The sequence below is a fragment of the Theobroma umbraticum genome, unplaced genomic scaffold (genome assembly GCF_002168275.2).
Source record: "Theobroma umbraticum cultivar Fairchild unplaced genomic scaffold, ASM216827v3 scaffold_4.1, whole genome shotgun sequence".
In the NCBI taxonomy this organism is placed as follows: Eukaryota; Viridiplantae; Streptophyta; class Magnoliopsida; order Malvales; family Malvaceae; genus Theobroma; species Theobroma umbraticum.
Genome location: NW_018397258.1, coordinates 3,030,022 through 3,054,851, shown reverse-complemented (window position 1 = coordinate 3,054,851; position 24,830 = coordinate 3,030,022). Strand labels below are relative to the sequence as shown.

General features: G+C 34.0%; 2 protein-coding genes, 1 long non-coding RNA gene and 1 pseudogene across 4 annotated transcripts; 1 reads left to right on the top strand and 3 right to left on the bottom strand.

Annotated features, from left to right (window-relative positions):
• Positions 1-8,547: 8,547 nt before the first annotated feature.
• Positions 8,548-10,435, bottom strand: LOC110414193 (hydroquinone glucosyltransferase). Its single transcript, XM_021425267.2, has one exon. The coding sequence runs from the start codon at positions 10,176-10,178 to the stop codon at positions 8,763-8,765; it is 1,416 nt and encodes a 471-aa protein (XP_021280942.1). The 5' UTR covers positions 10,179-10,435; the 3' UTR covers positions 8,548-8,762.
• A 5,434-nt stretch (positions 10,436-15,869) lies between these two features.
• LOC149527362 (hydroquinone glucosyltransferase pseudogene) lies at positions 15,870-17,078 on the bottom strand (annotated as a pseudogene).
• A 2,371-nt stretch (positions 17,079-19,449) lies between these two features.
• LOC110414135 (uncharacterized) lies at positions 19,450-20,570 on the top strand. The gene is made up of 2 exons (XR_002444985.2): positions 19,450-19,602; positions 20,245-20,570. It is a non-coding gene; the product is annotated as an uncharacterized LOC110414135 (long non-coding RNA).
• Positions 20,571-21,077: 507 nt separating this feature from the next.
• TBL26 (TRICHOME BIREFRINGENCE-LIKE 26) lies at positions 21,078-24,633 on the bottom strand. 2 transcript variants are annotated; one of them, XM_021424584.2, is made up of 3 exons: positions 24,188-24,633; positions 23,276-23,553; positions 21,078-22,340 (listed from the first exon to the last, which is right to left on the bottom strand). In XM_021424584.2, the coding sequence occupies exons 1-3, from the start codon at positions 24,477-24,479 to the stop codon at positions 21,558-21,560; spliced, it is 1,353 nt and encodes a 450-aa protein (XP_021280259.1). In that variant the 5' UTR covers positions 24,480-24,633; the 3' UTR covers positions 21,078-21,557. The 2 variants fall into 2 exon arrangements, with proteins under 2 accessions (XP_021280259.1, XP_021280258.1); XM_021424583.2 differs by having other exon boundaries at positions 21,140-22,340; positions 23,276-23,559; positions 24,188-24,630.
• Between the last annotated feature and the right edge of the window lie 197 nt (positions 24,634-24,830).

The window sequence follows — 24,830 nt, the reverse complement described above, 5'->3', positions numbered from 1 at the left end:
TTCTCGATCAATGTCACTATATGCTTGTAATTGTAAAAAGATCGAGAAGAAAATAAGATGCCTTTGCCAAGAGCAGCTTTGATATACTTGAGAACTCAAAAAATAGCATGTAAATGACTTTGAGTGGGTCTATCCATATATTGGGATAATATATGAACCACACAAGAAATGTTAGGTCGAGAAAAAGTCAAATATAGAAGCTTACTAATAAGCTGCCTGTAATTAGTTGCATCAACCAAGTGATTAGTGTCTATAGCGTTATTTAACCTATGATTGTAATCAATAGGTGTAGCGATAGGCTTGTAGCCAAGAACTCCATATTCTGTTAACAAATCAAGAGCATATTTATGTTGACAAATAGATATGCCCCTTTCAGATTGGGCAACTTCCAAACCAAGGAAATACTTTAATTTGCCAAGATCTTTGAGCCTGAATTTGAACTTTAGAAACTCTATAATTTGCTCAGTAGCATTGGAGGAGGAGCTGGCAATAATGATATCATCAACATACACTAGGAGGACTAGTATCTCATCATCAATTGTTTTTTTAATGAATATGGAATAATTAGCTAAAGACTGACAAAAGCCAAACTCCAATAAAACACTTGTGAATTTTGCATTCCACTACCAAGAGGATTGCTTAAGCCCATACAAGACTTGTGTAGCTTGCAAACTAACTTAACATTAGAAAGAAACTCCAAGCTGATATCCTTGTGGCGAAGTCATATAAATATCCTCATCAAGATCCCCATTAAGAAATGCATTATCAATATCTAATTAGGTAAGAGTCCAACCTTTGATGGCAGCTAAGGCTAAAAGCACATGAACTATTGATTGTTTAGCAATAGGACTAAATGTCTCTTTATAGTCTAGACCTTCATTTTGATTATAACCCTATGCCACGAGCCTAGCTTTATATCTTTTTATTGTACCATCAGCATTGAGTTTAACTTTATAAACCCATTTACATCTAATTTTACGTGAACCATGAGGTAAAGGTACAATTGTCCATGTTGCATTGGCTTCCAAAGCATCTAATTCAATTTGCATTGCATTGATCCATCGATCTTACTGAATGGCTTGATGATAATGATTTGGTTCTAGAATTTTAGTTAGTAAGGTGGTAAAAGCTTTATGGGAATGTGAGAGTTGCTGTGATGATAAGAATTGCGAAATAGGATGGGTTGTGACACTGTTAGCATGGGAAGGTAATTGACAATCATAAGCTTCAAGGTATTTGGGTGGTTTAATGACTCTAAAACTTTTCCTAAGAGTGGGATTTTACTTAACAAAAGGAATTTTAAAGTCACATTTTGGAATAGGATCAATAGAGATAGTGTCATGGTTGGTTTCAAATTCAATATTAGTTGTTGAATTGGATGAAATAGGTGCTAAAATATTAGAAGAAAAATTGGTGGAAGAATTTTGAATAGAAGTAATATTATTAAGATTATAAGAAAAATCAACAAAGGACAAGTTATCACAATGTAAAATACAAGAATCATTAAAAGAAGAATGTATAGATTCAAATGATAATTTACCTTTTTGAAAAAGAAAAATGGACTCATGAAATATAGCATCTTTGGATATGAATGTTTGATGGATTTCCAAATCATATACCTTTGATTCCTTTAAGGTAACCTATGAAGATGCAATTTTAGATTTGGATTCAAACTTAGTTCTATCTGTTTTAAGGGTGCAAACAAAGCATAAATAACCAAAAACCCTCAAATGTGAATAAACTAGTGATTTGCTGTAAAGCAACTCATATGGAGATTTATTTCTGATAATGGAAGATGGTATTCTATTGATGATATGAGCTGCTGCAAGGAATGAGTCTTCCTAGAATTTTAGTAGTAAGGATGACTGAAAAAGGAGTGCTCTAGCAACAATCAAAAGGTGTTGATGTTTTCTCTCAACTACCCCATTTTGTTGCAGTGTATCTACACAAGATAAATGACGCACAATACCCTTAGTAGAATAAAATCCATTAAGTTGGAACTCAAGTCCATTATCAGATCTGATCTGTTAAATTAATTTACTAAACAGAGTGTAAATAAGGTTGTAAAATGCTAGAATGATGGTTTCACATTTGATTTAGCATGCATTAAAAAATTCCATGTGAATCTACTAAAGTCATCAACAATTGTTAAAAAATAATGGTGACCAGATAAAGAAGCAGTAGAATGGAGAGTGCTAACAAGAAAGATCTATTCCACGATGAGTAGTTATTTGATGTCAACTTAGGAGTGATGATGACGGAGCCATGGTGGTCCGAATGGTGGAGATAAAATGGTGACAATGGATCTTCAATGGGTGAAGTGGACAATTGAAGGTCAAAGGTGGAAGATATTGAATCTATCATGAGGCTTGAGAAATTTGTAAAAATTGTAGTGGGCATTTGGAAGGAATATGAACTATGAAGAAAAAGAAATCTTAAGAATCTTAAGAAAAATAAATGGTTTTAATACCATGAAAAAGGTAGAATAAGAATTGAGAATGCTCTAGGAATTTCACTTCGCAAGAAAGTTACTTTTACAATTACTTTTCACACTATTTATATACAAACACTACAAAATAACAACATGCTAACTAAACTAACTTTAATGATCTATGTACAATATAAACATCATTAATCTATACTTAAGAGAGAACATACCATCTTCGACTTGATATTATAATTGCCAGTTGTCACTCACTAATTTACATTTGTAAATTATGGTGAACTTAACATTATTTTATATTATATGTAAATTACCAAATAATATCATTCTCTTAGGTACAGCACGATACCAAATCCATGTATAAGCAGACCGACATGGTCGGAGCTTGGAACCTTACATGAGCTCATTCTGTGGTTCAAGGTAAAGGTGAAAAATGATTTAAGATCATATATGAAAGGAGATTTGAATTAATTTTAATATATAATTCCTATGACTTGATGGGTGATTCATAGGCTAAATTTTTTAAAATCGACATTTTTTAAATAGTTCATGGTCTTAAGCACTTATTATTGAGTTTTGGATTCTTTTCTAATTAAATCAACAACTATTATACACAAAATAAGCTAAACATTTATGATCTATAAGCTTTCAACTCATGAAAAGGATACCTTTTTTAAAAAATCTTGATCATTAAATTAAGAACTATTTTTGAAAATTTTATGTTGAATTAAATATTAAATAAATAATTTTAAAAACATACCAATAACACTAAACAAAATGAATTAATGAATGAATTATAATGTGAATTACATGGATGTATGAACTTTCTTGTCATAATATTTATGAATTTGACGCACCATTCTTTGTAATTTACATTAGCAATAATAGAATATTATTGCTGAAGTTATTATTTTTTAGAAATCCTATAAAATTTAGGGTGAATCTTAGATCAAACCAAATAGTTAGTTGATAATAAGGATGCTATTATGAAAGAATGGACTACTTTGAGGTCCACATCTTTTAAAATCTATCCTATATGGAGGGCCTATGATATCAACTTGTGATATAGACTTTAAGACCGTCCATTAGGACCATTCTCATTCATAATTTGAGAAACATATCTTATTTCTATATGAATAGTCTGTGATCTCAATTTGTGATACTGTCAATATCGTTCACAAAGATCAATTTCATTCCTAATTTAAGAAAAACATGATGATAGGAAAACACATGGAATAGGGACTTGTGTGGACAAATTACAAAGCGACTACTACTACTACTACTACCCAACAATCACAGTACGAATCCCCTGATCTTCTTGCGCATTTAAGTTCAGAGCCCTTATTAATTTGTGATACTGTAGCCCCACTTTATTTGTCCCTTCGGACTATACAAACACCTGAAACCCAATTTTCTAGCCCTGTTAGAAACACTCTTGGAACATTTTAGCTCTTCCGATTTGCAACAGAGTAGAAACTAATTACTCTTGTTTTATGTGAAATTCTGGATAATTTTGTTGATAAATATTTAGCAATTTCCTCTGAGGATAAAGAGATAGGAGCTGGCGCATAAGAATCTGCCACGTGATTGAAGGAATTATTTTCCATGCAGAAAAATGAGCTGGGCAGACATCAAATCATGGATGTCTCATTTGCAAGCTATGAAATAGAAATGCTAACTTTTTAAGTTTTATACGATAACCAAAACACAGGCAGAGGTCATTGGTGGTTGTATTTTTATCTTTCGCATTGACACTATAGCTTATGTAATGGCCAATTGGCCATGGCTAGCTGTCCCTTTGCTTAGAAGTTTAGAATCAAAGTCCTTAAATTGAATTAATTGGTCCATAACTCCCTTACCCACTCTCCAAGGACACTCAGATTTATATTCAATTTATGTGAAATATAAGTTAAAATTGAGTGGACTGCATGTTGTTCCTTATATAACAATCCCTGTTGGCTCGGAATCAGTAGTCGCTTTCAAAAATCTTTGATCTTTTCTCTGAAGATTTGGTCAGGGTTCAGTACAGAAAATGTCACCTAGTAATTAATACATGATGCTATTTATGTGGAATCGTCACTCTCATGCCCTTGTCTTATCTGAAAATTAAATAAATTAAATATTTTTTAAAAATTAATTTAATATAAAAAATCAAATTAATTAAATATAAAATTAATTTAATCTATTCTATTTTAGATCAATAAATCAAAATTTTATTATTTTTTATAAATTATAATATTAAAACTTATAAACTTCATTCATAATTACAAAATATACACATAATCTAAACATAAAAAAAAAACATACATTTATTTCTTTACTTATATACTTATATCTTTTTACATAAATCATTAAATTAACATTCAAAATTCAATATAATAAGCAGTCAAAGATAATAAAATTAATATTTACAAAATAAAACTATAATGTTATAATGTTTTATATCAAAATTTAAATAAATAATAATTAATTATAAATAATATGTTATAAAAATTAAAATGATGACTACTAAAATTATTAAATGTAATCATATAAACACTTTTTATAAAAGAGTACGATCATATAAATAAAGCTTGTTATAAGTTATAACAATGATTATGTATAAATTAAATATATATAATATTATTTTATTATATATATAAATTAATGTTATAATTTATATATTATAATGTTATATATTAAATTTTATATAATTTAATATAAAACAAAAGAGGCCTTACAAACATTCCTACGTGTTATCTGATCAAGCCTGACTCGATATTTCAACTCCGATTATTGCATATCTACTAAGTGCAGATGTCTGCAGACAGCGAGTCACCTCGAAAAGTTTATAGTGCACGGAAAGCAATGGCACAACATTTTAGACACTTCAAACGGGCCGGAATTAGGCTTACGCTCCCACAGATTAGGTCCTTTGCTCTTTTTCACGAAGTGGGCTCCTGAATTTTTTCTTCCCCAAAACATGGGCCTTACCCCAAATTTAGGCGACTCCTCAAAAAACCCAAAGCCTGATTTGTGCCCATGAGAACGGTGTGGCAGAAGAAAAATGTCAATATGAAATCTAGTTATTCCATTCACATTTGGGTGGAAATTTAGAAAGCCATAAAAATTGAAAAACTAGGACATATCATTGATAACTAATAAGTAGAACAAGTAAAATATTTGGATTGAATTGCATAATAAGATAATAAGATGATACAATTATAGACAACTTTTCACCTTGTGGAGTGTTGACAAATAATACTCCAAAGTATTGGATAGAGTACCTAACAAAAATGTTCTAAAAGGGACTTAAAAATTAAATGGTGACACATATATATCTTCTAGATGGAAATGATGACAAGATCCTTTTACCTCCCGAATCATTCTCCTTTTGACGGCTGTATAAACAATAATTGCAGTAACTTTTCCTTCCCAGTTTGTTGACCTTTCACTTTTATGAGTTCTTGAGTGGGAGTTAGAAAGGTGGGAGAGAATAGCATTCCTCGGCCTGGAGGATTTATATTTAAAATGTGAAGGAAAGGAATCTATTAATCTATTATTGCTACTATCATTATTTATTTACATATAATAATATACTTGTAGAGCACTAGTGTCAAAACTATAGAAATATGCTGTTAACCTAACCTCACCATTGTGGATTAAACAAAAAAATAATAAAAATAATTACAGTGATTGTGTTAATTTCAGAAGAAGAAAAAAAGAGCCGATTACCAAGATTCAATATAATGTTGCCAAAGTCTTTATGGCCTCTTCCTTTTCCTCATATAATGGATTTTGTTAAGGAAATCGTTTAGGTTATGTATCCATAGTTGGAGTTAGTACAACGGTGCTGGTGATTAGTCACAATCTAATAACTAATGTATTACAACTTTACAAAATGAAAAAGAGAAAGAAAAAATTTTGAGAACAACCCAATGATGCTAAGGGGCACGAGAATTGTATAAGGTCAATCGCTTTGAGGACTGTCGCCGGCCGGACGGAAAACAATTCGGCTTTTGACAAAAACTTTTGGATCATGGACTGTTATATTTAGAATGGGATATGTTCTCTGAAATCAATGCCTAGCTTCTGATAGCTATAGCTATAGTTATAGCCTTGTGACCATTTCAAATTTCCCCAACATGTACGTTTCAACATCGATCAAACAAATAGTGTTTCTAATACAAACAACAATAATTGCAAATCATTATAAACGTTTGATTCGTGTTTGTTCCTTTTCCTCCTTTCTCCGCCGATGAATAGGAAGAAGTCATGCCGCCTATTCTACATACACCCTGTTGCAGCCTATGACTGATTCATCGATTCCGTCGTCCGTCATGCATTCCAACAAAGACAACTTAATAAAGACGCATCAACTAATCACAACCACATGCATGAGGAGAAGAATGATCAACTTGTTAAATACTACATTTGTGCTAGAACCAGATGCAAGGATGACGAGGCTTGATCCTTAGCCCCTAACCCTTTTTTTGTCCTTTGTGAAACTGAAACTCTAAAGGTCTGAATCCATTACACACAACGTGAGAGACTTGGATGCCGTTAATAACAATGTAGGTTATCCTGTCTCTCCAGCAGCACCAATCACGATTCTTGGAATTAAACAATTAACAATTTGGCTTCTTAATTAATAATTCCTTCCCCAAAATATAGCTCTAGTGTTGAACTTGAGAATCTCACAAATGGTTTCGATTCATTAATAAAATTAAAAATTAGTTTTGTAATTTATTTGTATAAAATTTTTATAATTTAATTTATTAATTGATATATGATTTTTTTAAAAAAAAACAATTCAAATTCTTCATTTCTTAAATATAAAAATAAATAAATACAGACCAGATAATGTCCGGCGATGGAAGCTTTGTCTTTCCCTCTCACACTTGTTTTGACCCAAAAACATTATCCCAAACAGCCACAACAACATTATGTGCCGATCCTGATGTACTAGTGATGGCCTCCATGCTTCATCGCCGGGCCCAGCGATGACACGTAGCTTTTAAAGAGGTCAGTGACGCCAAGCTTAGGTAAGCATCCCTGGGCGAGCACATTCCAAGTTTCCAAGGTTTCCCTACCCGTCATTATTGCATTAAGAGAGGTTTCGTGTTTCTTTTGAAACTAAATAAAACTTGACTTTGCTCCTTATTAAACCCCTTATCTTACATCTGCAAGTAATTATTAGAAACTGATTAGCCTTATCTCTAATCTTTTCAACCTTCTTTGGCTCTAATTAAATTATTGAATTGATGTTGTAACTAAGTCCAACACTTTGTTAAAGTGGTTTATGGCAGAGAGAAACATTGGAAGAGTGGCTTTGTATCCGTAATAGGTAGGTCCCCTGTGTGTAACATTTCTCTGGTATTGGATTGGCTCCATTGAAGAAAAAACCCACTTTGAGAATTGAGCACATCGTACTAAGTAGATTGTCAAATATCAAAATGTGAGGTATTACTGTCACAAATCATATTTTCATCTAGAAAAATCAGTATAGCAATATTACCTACAAGTCCTTTTCAGTGCCCACTGCCACAAACGTGCGTCACGTTAAAAGTTTCAAAGTTCAAATCTCTCCAGTCAAATGCTCAATCAATTTTCTCTTTTGCCCCTTTTGTGTTTTTCTGGTTCCAAATTGTGTAAGATGAGAAGGGGTTCACGAGCTCCGAAATTTGACTGTCGCAAAAGCTAGCTGATCATGCTTCCAGAAGGGAAATGTAGTCTGTAAATGAACTGCATAATTGTATGAGGCAGACAAAAATTGATCTGTATTTGAGATATTTTGAGGCAGGAAGCTTTAACGGGATCACCTACCTTGTTGCTTTGCTAATTCTTTGGCACAAACTTTTCCTTTTTCTTCTGGCTTTCCACAGTTGCCATATATATCAATGGACTGGATTCATCTTCATGTCAATACCAGCCACCTACTATCAATCAATGCTAAGTGTGGGCATCACTAAAATGTGATGTAACAAGTTTTCTTTGGTCGTTGGGTCCACCCCTTTAGAATGATTGAATGCTCTTCTGCACTTCAATGCAATACTATACTGTGTCCGCACCAATCTCACCTACTTCATAAAATAAGCAAGTAAAAAGGAAGGGAAAGGAAGAACTTAACTAGAAACGCCCAAGAGAACTGATTACTGTATATCAACAACTTCTAACATTCAAACACATATTGCTAGCTGTTGTTACAACTTACAAACCAAATGGCCTAGACCATGTACAGGAAAATGGAAAAGAGATGCAGAACATAAAGCTAAATACTAATACCATAACGCAACGGTAGAAAGTGAAAAAAGATCGAAAATGGGTGCGCTTCGAATTTCTAGATGCCTATCTGGTTCCTCCACTTTTGAGCCACTTCAGAGAGTGCCTTGCTGGAAGACCCATTTTCACTCAGAACCTTTGCGGCTGCTTCCTTCAGGTCTTTCATTCTATTTCGGACACCTTTCCCTTCTTCGCCTTCCATTAGACCCTTAACGGCTTTTGCAATCTCGTCCCTGCAAATTAACCCGTTTTCGTTGGGTTTTGCTCTCAATGCAACTTTAATATCCTCAGCCAGCATTACGGCATTCATTTTCTGCTCGGCGTAAAGTGGCCACGCGATTAAAGGCACCCCATTAACAACACTTTCGAGGGCTGAATTCCATCCGCAATGGGTCAAAAACCCTCCTGTAGAACCGTGGCTCAGCACCTGAGCCTGTGGCGCCCACGACGGCACCACCAGACCTCGGCCTTTGGTCCTGTCCAAAAACCCCTTTGGCAGAAAATCGAAAGGGTCCTTCTGGCTCTGTACACTGAAAAACGTGGCGTTAGCCACCTGATCATTTGGGCTTCTCACAACCCACAAAAACCGTTGCTCACTCATTTCCAATCCCAGAGCTAACTCATTTATCTGGTTATAAGACAGGGTCCCACCGCTCCCAAATGACACGTACAAAACCGACCCATGTGGCTGATCATCTAGCCACTTAAGACAACCCGACCCATCAGCTTTGCTACTGGAATCAACGTTAACTAGTGGACCAACCGGGTAAATCGGTGGCTTACCGGGTTCTTTATCTTGCAAAGCCCTTATTGCTCCTCCTTCCAAGTCCACGAAACTGTTCACCATAATTCCTTCAGCCAATCTGTACCTCTTTGTATGATGAAGAAGCCACTTGTAAGAGTCGTTTTTCCTGTCTTGAGTTGGGTCCAGCAATTCACTCCCGTGAATTGGGATGCACCCTGGAATTCTCACCAGCTCAGGCAGGTCCCTGTACTCACATGAAACCATTTGATCAAGCTTTGGCAGGTAAAGAAACAGAGACAAGGCCATAGCCGTGGATGGGAAGAATATGTACGGCGAGACGTTGAATTCTCTAGCAACGTCAAATGCGTCCGTACCGAAAAGATCAACCACCAAACCAACAAGTTTTGTCTTTGCAACCAGTGACTTTAAAGCATCCCGAATGAAAGAAAGGGAGCGAGCCACCGTCGAAGAAATCACCGTTTCGATTTTTGAACCTTCAGGTAGGTCACTCAAGTCAACAGGAGGAAGAAAAACAGAGTCTATCGAGCTCGGAAGAGAATCAAGAGTTGATTTTTGAGCCTTAGAAGGAGAACCATTGGTGGGGATAACAAAGGTGACAGTGAAGTTGTGTTGGTGGACGAGTCGTTTGGCGAACTCGACGAGTGGAATGAGGTGACCCATCCCAGGACTCGGCAGAATGGCTATATGGGGTGTTTGCGCTGTTGCCATTGCAGTGAAAAAAAAGCTGCTCTTTCTTGCCTTCTTTTGTTTTTTAATCTTTCTGCGTTTTAGGTATGAAGCAGAAAGAAAAGAAAACAGAGGTTTATATAGAAGGTTGAGTGTGATTGTTGTGGCGTGTTGTAAAGCAGGGGAGAGGCTAGGAGTTGTTTATTTGGAGGGGTTTTATATTTAATTTTTTGTGTGCAGATAATTAAGACGATTTGTTTTGTTGCTTTTGGTGGTAGGATTTGTAGAATAAATGAATAATACAGGGCTGATTATGAATATCTAGTACTCTCTTGGTCTCTTTCCCTGATGGTTGAAAGAATGTGGGGAATTGCTGATGAGTGATGAGGATGGGGCAGGCAGGGAATTTCTAGAGGAAAGAGATTTCCAGCTGGGTGTGCTATGTAATTCCATGCGGCGGGTGTGGTGATGTCAGTTCAAACGTAAGGCTTATGTTATCAACTTTTTTCTTTCCCTGCATTTATTTTGTGCGAATTTTGTTCCCTTTTTTATTCCAAGCTCGAAAAGTGCAGCTTTAACTCGAATCATTATTGGATGGATTGAAACCAGGCCGCAGCATTGGTTAACACAAATCATATTCGCCGGATTCAAGCAAAAAGAAGCATCAGATTACTCACGGGTTTAATCTTATCTTCACCTCTCCTTCCTGGCCCTACATCATCCATCCTCATGCATGTGCCCAAGCAGAATAAATCCAGGCAAAGAAAACCATTGTGCAGAAAAGGGTAAAAACTCAGTAATTTCCTTCTTAACTGAATCCCACGCTGATCACTACCACCTCTTCAAATTGAAGATTTCAAATTACAATTCGGCTCCCCACTGATCAAACTACTAATTTTGAGAAAAATAAAATAAAAGAAACATTATTAGTCTCTCCTCGGACCCAACATTAAAAGGAGTGGACCTGAACTTTATTGCAAGTTTTTGATGGCAGGCTGTCTGGCTTGCGGATAACTCTTACAACATGAAGGTGACTCTAGATCTAATCTCACTTTGCACATACATATTTGAAGATTTTAAAGGTTATTAGAAAACGTGAATGTTCTTAAGTAAGTCCAGCTTCATTCACTTGCCAGATACTGCAAATGACCAATAGCTCTTGTAAAACTAGGTATTAATTAAAGTAATTAACCCAATATTGAACCTACAAGCGTTTAAGTTTGGTATATAGCTTTTCAATTTAGCTTCGTAAATATTTGGGTACTATGCATATAACCCACAATCAAAGTTTTCTTTTATTGTCCATCTCCCAAGCCGCGCACCTGAATTATTTCCTTTTCCTGATACAATAATTGTTCCCCTTTTGTTCGCTTATGAGTTCGCTTTTCCGATTTTGTCCATGCTTTGTACACAATTTCTTGGTTGGCCTTTCCCTGGCTCAAATCTTTCCCCCGTATCGTAGCCAAACACTCCAGAAAAGTTACATACAGGAAACAAATGCTTTGGATTTACACCATTCCGCAAAAGCAAATTGAGCGAGGTCAATCCTATTAACAAGTTTCTATAAACCTTTATTAAAGATAACTAACTTTTTCATTTTCAAAAATATTTTCATGTAATGCTTTTTAACATGTCTCATTACTTTATTTTAAATCGAATTAATTAATTATTATTAAACGTATTGCTTACCAGGATACTGAGTGCATTGTTAATTGTAATAGGTATTATCGAATAATTAAAAAAATAACCATATTTGTTCTGAAGTCCCTGTCTTTGCATTGCATGATGATGATCATATGGAAAAAATAAACAAACAGAGTAGAAGAGAACAGAATTTATAGTTGGGGAAGGACCAACCAGTGTCTACTGTCGAGCTAGTTTCGACAACAACGAAAGGAAATACATGGAAGCACCGGTTCTGACAATGTCGAATCAATCCATGACTATTCATGCAACATTTCACTACCTTCTTGGTTCAGGCGAACTATTTTTAAATATTTTTTTAACTGGTTCAGAGAACCGTTGATGATATATGCAAATTATCAGTTCGAGTTAAATAAAACACCTAATCCTGAAGTAACAAAAGAGGATTTTGTGCATGGTACTATTATATACTACCATAACAAAATTAGCTATTAATACTAATTAATTACTACTATATATTAGGGACCATACTACATTAAAGATATTAATAAGAAATTATTGAAATACGATGACGGTATTATGATGAAACGATGATGCAAAAATATGGTATTAATAAATGCCAGTGTTAATTGCTGATGCAAATGACGACAATCGTGATGTTGCTAATGATAATAAACCTAATTTAATTAATTTCTGTATTAATTAGTTTTTTGATGCTAATTTGTACTCTTATTTTAACTAACAAAAGTCAGCTCTTCAAAGCAATAAAAAAAAAAAGTCAGCTTAAATGTACCTGCTATGGTACTATATTATTTATTTGTTTTCAATATTTTACTATCATATTTGACCCTCGTTCATAGTTAGACTTTCGGAAGGCTTTTGAATTCCAGCCACTTGTTCTGATTTTAGAAGAGAATGGCGCACGTGTGAGGTCTTCAAACTTAGATTGTTCTCCTTTTTTAAGGTCAGCAAAAGAGGTGGGAAACAGAACCAGGAAAATGATCAAGACTGCTAGCAGCCTGTCGTCCCACTTTCAAGAACCCACGAGGAAATTTGCTTGTTCATTTGGATTTTAAAATTTTTTTAAAATAAATATTTTTAAAATTAAGTGTTTTTATTTTTATAATTTTTTTAATTTTTATATTCATTTACTAAAGAGATGATAATATTTAAATCACTAATGATAGACAAAGTATTAAACATAAAATTATAACACGATGCAGTCCCACTTTTAAAAACAGAAAAAATTTGATTACTCATTTATATTTTAATTTAAATGATAAAGATGTTTTATTTTTTTGAGTTTTTTTTTTAGTATTCTACTAATACTACAAATGTGTGAACTGCATGGGATCTATAAGGAATATAGTTTATGTTGATCTAAAATTTGAGTTTTTTGTAGATCTAGTCACTCTTATTTTCATGTCTTAATTGTATTGATAAGATTAAGAAACAAAACATAATAAAATTCGAACATTATATAAATGATTATTTATGTCAATATTTAAAATACGTATATAGATATGTTTAACAACCGTGTAGCATGACACGATTAATACGTTTATTTAATGTGTCAAGATTTATTATACGACATGATTAATAAACATGATTAAATATAATTTTGTCTAACATGATTAGAATATTTGATAGGTTTAACACGATTAAATTAAAAGATTAATAATTAAATATAATTTTATTATTTAAATTTAAAATAAATAGTTATAAAAAATAATTATAATAAAATAATAATATCAAATATAATAAAATTTAATATAAATAATATACATAAAATTTATTATCATACTAATAAAATCTAATATTATTTAAGTAAAGCTAAAATAATATTTAACTGTTAATTTTAACTAGTTGATAAACATGTCATGTATACATGTATATACAAGATAACAATTACTTAAATATGTTACTCATATCTTTAAGATAAAAAAAATTTATGTTTTATTTATACCGACGTCATTAAAATATGAAACGCGATAAGATTAAATTTAAATCTATTTAATTTTATATTTTTTTCTATCATATTTAAAACTATCCAATCAAATTTTCTATAAGAGGTTGTCAAAAGCTTTTTGTGCACTATTGAGATAACTGTTCGGTTATCTTATCACTAGAGTTAGAATACCAAAAGCAGTCTACAATTGAATAGGTCGTAGACTTGTATTAGCATTGTGCTTTCGATACGATATTATCAATAAAATTGAAACTTTTCTAAAAAAAATGATAAAAATTTTCACAATAAAAAAATAAATGATAAAAAATGGTAATATTTGGATAAAAATTTTAAATTCGACTTTGGATTGCTTTTTTATTTTCTAATTCTCGCATAGTTCATGTCGATAACATATTGGTGTCTATATAGCAAGAATGGATAGTCTTTACTTTTCTATAACTAATAATAAACAGCAGCCACCATTGATCATTGTATGCTCGTAGTTCTGGGCTTTAATCCAACATTCTAACAAATTTATGTTATCTATGCATGATGACCCATATTTTAGTTGGAACTTTGAATCACTCAGTAGATTAATTAATAAGAATTTTAGAGAACTCCCTACCTGCAAATGATTCTGCTCACATATTAGTGACTCTTTATGTATATTCATTAAATTCCTAGTGACAAGGTATTCTTCGTTCCTCTGCTAGGATAAATAAAAATTTTCACTTATCCAAAAAATAAAATAAAACGATAAATCCTTTGACGACTTTACTTACTTCAGTCTTATTTTAATCATTAATCCAATCCCTTGATTGACTTGTTATGCTTATATATATGGTTAATAAATCTCCAACGGACTCGCACCTACGTCTGAATATGCTGTCATGTAATGTTTCGCTTTAGCGTGACCAATTCCCATGTACATCATGATGATAAGCACATAAGACAGAAAAGCCGTTGCGAAGAAATTTGATTTGCTACAGAAACCATATATACAACAAACTCTTCGTGTAATAATGTTAAGTCCAGATTGGATAGACATGCAACCAAACTGAAAAAGCCAACTCCATTCTCGGTTATAAGCTATATCCTTTTGGATTTGTCCACTCGAGCTCCAATTTAGATATTGAAAAGAGTTCTTTAGAGTACTCGTCAGCCTCCATTTCGATATTGCAATGTTGGAATTAGTCTCAAGAGTCAATATGTATGATTGGGGGCCATTACCCATTTTCCATTAATTTTTGGTCTCAACGTGCCACTTGTTTTATTCCACCTAAAAATTGCTGCATTTATAATCTTAATGCTCTGGGAGTAAAGAAACATTTCTCTGCAGGTTTGACAATAGAATTTCATCCAATGTGGGTAAGATATCCACAGGCTAAGGATCTTGATTTATAGAGGACAAGATATACAGTCATGGCAGCATCATATCTTAATTTGTCCCTAGGGGGAGTTTTTGGGATGTTGACCAAAGTTTGTCAGGTCTTCCCAGTGAGCCACTGTGGTACACCCCAAGAACTGGATTGGTTCAGGAAGGTGTCTTATATATATGTTCACAAGGAAACGATGACATCGTTATCAAGCATTTCTTCAGAGAGATCATGGCGCACAACTTTATTCAACGCGCACGATAACAACTCACCAATCTTCTAGAGAACAATAGAATAAACAAATACCTGATAACATTCTATGTTTTTTTACCAAAAACAAAGACGTTTGGAGACTAAGAAATTGGCTTGGGACTTGCTTTCCAACCGGGTATTGGAAAAATTGAGGTTGAATTTGTTGATCCACTAATTAAAATCCTTCCTTACTCTATGCCGACACTTTGAATTGACTTTCCTCAAGTAATTGGAACTTATGCATATTCATGGAGAAAGAAAGGGGGTGCAGATCACCTTGGCAGGACAGGTGTTAGCTCGCAATTCAATGAAGCCACTTTGGTTCACACAAAATAGTGTCATTGAAATGAAACAGCACGTTTTTAACTAAAATGAAACAAACGAAGAATCCAGCCGGCAGTCCCTTGTTACATGGAATTTTTATGGAGGATGAAACAAGTTTGAATTCATATGCTCTTCTGGCTCTTCCATTTGAGCACTAGCTGACGGAGTGATTTCGTGGACGACCCACCCTCACTCACAGCCATTGGCAATGCTCTCAAGAACAGAATTCCAGCCACCATGGGTTAGGGAGCCACCAGTCGAGCCATGACCTAGAATCTCTTTTTATGGAGCCCAAGATGGCAGTAGTAGACCCTTTCCTTTGGTCCTATCGAGAAATCCTTCTGGCAAAAAGTCCAAAGGTTCTCTTCTACTTTGTGGACAAAATACGAGCCCATAGCAGACTTTTCATTGGAAGGTCTTACAACCCATAAGAATCTTTGCTCACTCATTTCTAAGCCCAATGCTAATTCGGTGAGCTGATCAAAGGACAGTGTCACCCCGCTGCCAAATGAAACAAACAAATTAGAACTACTCGGTTGATCATCTAACTATTTAAGACACTGACACTCATCAAGCCCACGCTCGAACCGGTTTGTAAGCGTGGCCCAATAGCTTAAACGGGAGGCTTATTGGGTTCCTTTTGTTGCAAAGCCTCTATAGTTTCTGGTTCCAAGTCCGTGAAGTTGTTCAATATCACACGCTCAGCTAAGCTGTATCGATTTGCCTGTGTAAGCATTCACGTATATGAATCTTAGCTTCGATCTTGCAGCTCTACAGGAAAATCTCTACCGTGAACAGGGATGGACCCTGGCAATATCGGTGGTCCAGGAAGGTCCTTGAAGTCACAGGAAACGGTCTCATCTAACCTTGGCAGGGCAAACATAAGAGCCGAAGACATAGCTGAGGGAAAGTAGACATATGATGGGATCTCAAATTCCATTGCAACATCAAAAACATCAGTGGTGAAAAGATTAACAGCCAAGCCGTGGGTCTGTTACTTTCAACAATGACTTGAACACGTGGCGAAGTGAAGACAGAGCGCGTGATTGCTGTGGAAACCCTCGTTTCAGGGTTAGAGCTAACTGGTGAAACAAGGATGGGCTTATGCTGTGAGGGAGAGCTTCCAGGAGGTCCGTTTGCGCTTTTGTTGGTGGCCCAATCATGAGAACGATGAGACTCACAGTCAAGTCGTGGAGGGAACAAGGTTTTTGGCAAATTCAACTAGTGGAATGAGATGAACCATGAGTGGAGTTGTTAACATGACCATGTGCGGTTTCTGTGACATGGTCGGTTGGCTAAGTTCACCGAAGAAAGGGCAATGGAGAAAACTTGACTATGCTAATTGGAAACGGATGGCTCAGATGTTACTGAAAACGAAAGACAGAGCGGTCCATATAATACATGCGTACATTTTCGGTTCATCGTTAACTAGGTTAAACCCCCCACACCAAACCAAAGGCTATATCCTTCTTTAATCATTGGTTTGTTCGCCATTTTGTTAAGAATAAGAGGAAAGGTTTTTCTACTCTTCAAATTGGTTATAAAAAATTATGTATATGATTGGCTGTGTTCTAAGGAGAGTTGAACCAAAGTTGATTGGAGTGTAGAATTTGATGGATGGGCTCTATTTGCAAATTCTTGGTTAGTTCATTGGTGGCTCAAATATTCTTTTAATCATCTACTTTTATTTCTAAAGATATAAACCATTGCTTTGATCAGTAAAGCTAATTAAAAAGCAGCCTACGGGTCAAATGTGACCATCAGTCCATCAAAATATTATAAATTGGACGCAGGCGCAATATTCAGTGACTTGATTACTGTACTTAGCCGCCCTGTTCTGTCTTTTATGCTGCACGATGTCCATTGAGCGCTGACTAGATCGCCAGAAAGCCATCTTTCTTTGATATTAGTATACGATGAAATTTTTGTATACGTTTTATTCTTATGTGCCGTTTTGTATATTATAATGTAATATGATTATAGGTAATATAATTGCAAGTAATGTGATTGCAAGCAATGTGATTACAGGGAAAATAACATTACAGTGTTTAGTATGTAAGAAAAATAATGATTAAAATACAGAGAAGATAATATTACAGTATTTGATTTATAAGTACTTTAGTGGGAATGTAATGCTAATTATCAAAATTACCCTTAATTATTAAAATATAAATTTAATATATTTATATTTTTTATATAATTTTTATCTAATATTATTTCTTAAATTTATTTTAATATCATATATTTTATTTTTATTTATTATTATAATACTTTATATTTTATTTTTAATATATTTATATTTTATTATTAATTTTATATATAATATCATTCTTAAATATATTTTTAATGTCATATATTTTATTTTATTTATTATTATAATACTTTATATTTTATTTTATATTATTATATTTATATTATTAATTTTTATATAATATCATATTTTAAATATATTTTTAATGTCATATATTTTATTTTATTTATTATTATAATATATATTTTTATTTTCATTTCTTTAATATATTTATATTTTTATTATTAATTTTTATCTAATATTATTTCTTAAATTTATTTTTAATATCATATATTTTATTTTTATTTATTATTATAATACTTTATATTTTATTTTTAATATATTTATATTTTATTATTAATTTTATATAATAAACATTCTTAAATATATTTTTAATGTCATATATTTTATTTTATTTATTATTATAATACTTTATATTTTATTTTATATATATTTATATTTATATTATTAATTTTATATAATATCAATTTTAAATATATTTTTAATGTCATATATTTTATTTTATTATTATTATAATATATATTTTTATTTTCATTTCTTTAATATATTTTTTATATTTATATATTTTAATTTATTTATTTTACCTATATTATATTAAATGTTAATTTTTTATATTTTTTATATTTATTTTTTATTCTTATATTATATATTTTATTTTAATATTTTTATTTTAATTATAATATTATAAAATTTTTTAATAAGGTAATAAAATTGAAAGGTAAAATTGTCGTTAAGAACATTGCAGAGTGCAATGTAATGTGATTGCATTGGTTTTGGATTGCAATCACATTACATCCATTGGCTATAATGTGATTGCATTGCAATACTTACATTGCAGTGATCTGTTACAAAACAAACGCTGCAATGTAATTTAATAAGTTATATTGCAAGTAATGTGCTCTACATTACAGGTAATGTGCTTTACATTGCAGTATACCAAACGGACCCTTAACTTCGCTTGGATTCTCATCAAATGTTTGTGGGATCAACCGGCATGGCTGTGTCAGCCCTCGTCCGAGTAAATTATGGGTTTTTTTTTTTAAATGTTATGTTTTATGAGTGTATAAATATTATACTATTAATGAATCCAATATTATATATGATCTCGTAAATAAATAAATTTAGCTTTTGATTTGTATATGGAGTTGTCAATACATTTATTTAATACTAATAATGTTAATTAATTAATTAATGATCTTAATTTATAGTAAAATTAAAAAAAAGAAGAAAAAAGAGTGGTTTTACATTTTCCTTTTTTGTTTTTTTAAAGCATGAGATTGTCCCTATTATTGAAAACGATAGATGGCGGGCCAGTGGATTAGGCCCAATAGTTGAGCCCAATTTAACCCAATCAAAGCAGAACCCGAGAAAGCCTCAGCTTAGCCCATCGGGAACACTTCTCTTTTATAAGCAGCCGGGTTGGCTTTGTCGAATTACTGGAATTTTGGAGATCAAAGGAGCAAGGAAAGAAAGCTGAAACTCATCGCAGAAGAATAAGAAAACAAAAAAGGAAAGATGATTCACCGGAAGTGGAGTTTGCTAACAGGCCCAGTCGCCATCCTCGGCGGAATCGTGGGAGCCACCGTTGTCGCCCACTTACTCTTCGTTGACGTAATTTCCATTTCCCTTTCCTTTCCCTTCTATTTTTTAAACCCTAGTTCACCTGTAAACAGGAGATTTGGAATAATGTTTCTTTACTCTTTTTTCTTCAATAAAATTTACTCATTAGGAACTTTATTTGGTTGCCAATCCATCGAAATATTCCTGATTGTGGCCGTAGAAAGTATATGGAGCCATTGTTAGGCAACTAATATAATTTGGAGGATCAGCTTTTTGAGTACCCTGTTATTCTAGTTCTATTTTGTTCTTTGATTTAAATTGAAATGGATGGAGTATTATAATTTAAGGAACATAAAGATTTGAATGATATTTTTATTTAGTTTATAGGTTACAGAAAATCTAGATTCACTGTTCCAGGTTGCTTCATTAGACCCAAATTGAAGTTTCTTTTGTATTTGAACTTTGAATTGCAGTTAAATTGAATGAAAAATTAAATTTAAGAGGTGGAAAAGAAAATGCATACAAGAAATTGCAGTTGGACAATGAGAAAGGATCATATTTATGTGCATGTGTGATGTGTTTTCGTCACCGTTTGTCTAGGTGTTTTTGTGTGGATTGTATTAAAATCGAGATGCTTCTGACTTCATGTAAGTTACTCTGTCTAACATCTTGCAAAAATTATGAATGTTGCAGGATCCATATCTTAAACCGAAGAAGAAGGAGATGGATACACTAGCATTGACCAAGTAGAAAGAAGTTGACAGTTGCTCGTTGGTTCTGGTACTAGCTTTCTATGACCTCACTTGAGCAGGCAAATGCCTAGGTTGCTGTTTGAAACATGAGTTCTTTGTTGAATAATATCAAATCTGATGATTGTGTAATTTCAGCTTGCTTCTCTTTTGTGTCTCTTAATAAGAATTCAACTACAATGTTCTTAGAACATTGAAACTTGGAACTTGTATAAAGTTACATCTGCCAGACAACTTTGCAAATCAACATGATAAAGCAGGTTTTAGTTACCAGTTCCATACTTCTTTCCCCTTTTACGGATTTATTGTTTTTGCCATATTTCTTGACATGTACATCAGTTATGTGCCTTCATGTGTGTGCATTTATCTTTGAATGAAAATCAAATTGTTTGCAGCAATCAAGGCTGACAGCCTTTGTGTTGACTTGAAACCTGTTTGGAATCTGGTAAATCTTGATAAATCCTTTGGATAAGATTCAATGGAGTGGCAGATTGCCCATAGCTCCATTTCTACTGTCTCAGAAGTGTAGGTATCATCATAACTGGTTTGGGGTAAGGGTAAAAAATTTACCATTGTACTGTAATTTATTACTGTACTTTTTAATTTGGTTCAGAAATGATCAAAAGTTAACAGCAAAAAATATTTCGTTAGAAAATGAAAGAATATTTTATAAAATGTTTTAAATTTCTATCATTTTTTTAACCAAATAATAATGCACGATAGTAAATTGCATTTGTTCAAAGATAGATGGTAAATTTGATTTATCATTATATGTAAAAATGGTAAATCTAGATCTCTTACTAAATTTGACTCATCATCTTAAGTAAACGATAAATCTAGATGTTTTCCTAGTTGGTTTTAATTTCTGTCGAGATGCTAATGGGATAAGGTAGAGTTGAAGAAAAAAATAGTGTAAACTGTGCAATGTCCTTCATTTGGCAGAAGAATCTAAGAGCCTTTTTTCGGTTGTATTGATTTTATCCGTACAATGACGAAGGCCGGAGCCTGTCAAGACGCAAGCCACACACTGAAATACTTAGCTTTGTTGCCTAAGAATGTTCGACGCCATGAAATTAGATAATTACAAGTGACAACGTCTGGCCTGGCCTCCCAGATGCCTTGGATGCCAAGATCCCTTTCATTCATTCTCAATTTTTTAAAAAAAAAAAAAATTCCTGTTCATTCATATAAATTACATAATCAAAGAATTGTACAACCTAGTATCTCAAATCCACAAAAAAGAAAAAAAAAGATCAATTATTGGTGTATTCCTCTATTTATCATCTCCATTAGTAAATCATTCCAAGAGTCTATGGGCCCTGGTAAGCACCAGTGCAAACAATCATTCTGCACTTGGGTATTCTTGTCCTTTGTAAATGGCTGGTACTGCCGATAGGGTCCCGGATGCCCATCAGGCCTCAGCAGAGAAAGGCGAGTGGTATATAGTAATTTCAAGATCACCCCACTTTCAGCTCCCACAGGAGCAGCCTTCTCATATTCTTCCAACTCAATGTCCCGCATTACGATATCTACATCTTTCATATCCACCTCGCCATCCTTAAATGGTGCAGTTCTGTTACAGGTCCCTCCGCTGAACCATTCTCCATTCTCAAAGTGGTCTGGGGTTGTGGTTCGGAGGAAAATAAACGCTTTGTGACCAGAGTTCGTCAAAAAGTTCAGCACCGTCTTCAGTGCTCTGCGGTAGGCGTAGTCAAAACCCAACTCTGTGAAGTTCTTTCCTGGACAGTAATGGCAACCTGTCACTGTATCATTCTCATGGTATATCGCAGTTTTAAGAAACCACTTTCCACCTGCGATCACGGCATAATCAAAGTTCTTGAACTGTTCAGTCCATGTTTCATCAAGTTTATCGAGGTGGAGCTGAATTTCCGACGAAGAAACCCCATTTATATCTTCAAAAATATAAGCTTTCAACAGGAATGGGGTCCAAACCACTGAGAGGGTGAAGTTGTGCGAGGGGAAGTGCCATCTCTTGGATCTATATTCCTCGTCGTGATAGACCTCGACAGCTTGTTCCACCTGTGGGACATAAGTTGATCAATTATACCATCTGAGAATATAATGCCATCGAACAAGACAGAACAGAAACATTTACCCACAGTTAGGCTAACATATCAGGCTATGGTAGGTCCTTGCGACAGAATTGTATAGAATGTACAGGTAGTAGGTAGTATGTTGATCAGGTCTTTGGGTTTCAATTGAAAACTAAATTCAGTCCCACCATAAGATTAGATCAGAGTCAGTACCCAATGCAATGTACAATTCTAGAATTTTGCTGACAAATAATGAAAACTATAAACATACTTCAACCATCTCTGTTAAACGGCCTCTTGCTGTATGTAGATATGAAATTTTAACTTGCTATGAAAGTACAAACAGAATGAACCTGAAGCTGATTGTTTCTGAGTTAACAAATGAGAAATTATGAATCTATTGCAAATCATTTAAGCTCCAGAAAACATTTTAAAATTGGACAAACAATTACAACCCTTCACTTCCATGGTTGGTGAACCAGCTAGGAGAGAGACTCGATAAGGAATTAACAACTTAAAAAGAGAAGCCTAATCGTCAAAGCAAAGCTGTCATCCACTACTAATTAAGACTAGCCCATCGACCCCAGAAGGAGTTGAGATGGGAGACCCACAACAAAAGCCAGTAAGCCTTTGGATCCTTGTTACGGCTAAAAAATGTCTTGTCCGGCGATTAGGACTCTACCCTACAATAAATATGGAAGTCTGCATAACAGTACATGGGGTGTTCAAGACCATTAGAAGCTTGAAGACAAGAGGCAAATAAAATTCCACAGGAAAAAGCAGCCAACTTTTAAGGACATGACATTACTTATAAAGGAACTGTTGTTGATCATCACAAAAAATTCAATCATTTTTGCAATCTGCTTAGTAAAGATAATTAAATGTAGTTAAACAGAAACAAGTGTAAAGAAAAGCACGTACCTGAGAGAGAATGCAAAGCAAAGATTGGACATGGTTACGGGAGATGGAATCACCAATAAATGCCCATGATTTGTTCCTCATGGAATCAAGAAATTTCCCCGGATCGAACCTGGGTAATTCGCAATCCCGGGGATTCCACCGCCAGTAAAGGTAGCCTGAATCGGGTCTCCCATTTCTCATACAATTCTGATGACCTTCAATTTCATGGCAACTTGCATTTGTGTAAGCTGGAGCCGATGGGTCCGGTACCCAATCCCCCGTGAATATATCACATTCAGCTGCGACTGCATACATAGAATTAGGACTAATTTCTAAAGCAGAAATATACTTATGAATGATTCGAGATTGCTGAAGACAGAAGCAAGGAATGCCATAATGATTGCCGTAGCACAATGTCACAGCTTGCCGAATATAATATTTGAGGAGTGTTGTTTTCTAGATGATAAAGGTGTTTTTGGCTGCTTACAGTGCAATACAAACTGCTAGAGATCTACATTTTCTTTTACTTGAATGGATCAAACTGGAATGGAGTAAGAATAAATTCCAATCACACAGATATTTTGAACCCAAACAATCAGTCCATTTCCTGAACGGAATTTTAAAACATAGTAGGATCAATCCTCTGTTAAACCAAATAATGGGTAAACAATAGTAGTAATTTTTAGGGAAATGGGCAAAAAAAGAAAGAATAAGAAGATTATAAACCAATGGCCCTCTTTTCACCTGCTTACTCAATGTCTCAAACCAAATTCACGCATAGTTTATCAATTTCTAACAAAGGAATCACTAACACGTAGACAGAAAAGAAGGAAAAAGACAAGAGAGTCTAAACAGGAAGAAACACTTATTTCCTCACTTTGATTTGCATTTCTCATTTGAATAGAACCCAAAATTTTGAAGACAAAATCTTACCATTCGGAAACGCTTGGCTCTCATTTGCCAACAAATCACCTGAACTGGGAGCTTGAGCAGGCAAAGAAGAAGAAGACGAAGAAGAAGAAGAGAGAGGAGGAGACTCGGTTATAGAATTAGTGTCTACAAGAGGAGGCGTCTCAACAACTGATGAAGAAAACCTGATGGAATCAGAGACAAAAAGACGAAAAGCAAGACCTAGTAACAGAAAAGAGACTGCAAACTTTACAAAGACATGATGGCGTTTATGTAGTGATGAAGGGTTCAAATCTATCCTCATTTCCTTCACCATTTTGGGGGGGGTGGTGTCACGCAGACCAAGAAAGTCTGTCCTTAAATGTTTGTAGAGAGAGAGAGAGAGAGAGAGAGAGAGTGGAAAGATGACGCTGGGACTGAAACTGGTTTTCCGCAACCACCCAAAGGTGCTTTTAGATGAAGTTTTTCAGTTGAGTTTTATCGAAGTGGTTACGACAAGTTTACTACAAGGACATGCCTCCTCTACAAGACTTGGGGACTTGTGTTTGTGGTATTAGGGAATGTTTGGTCGATAAACACTAGTACTATACTTAAAAAAAAAACAGAAAAAGGTAAAAGTAAATGAGAGGTTTCATACTTTCATTGTCATGGAAACATACAGAAAATT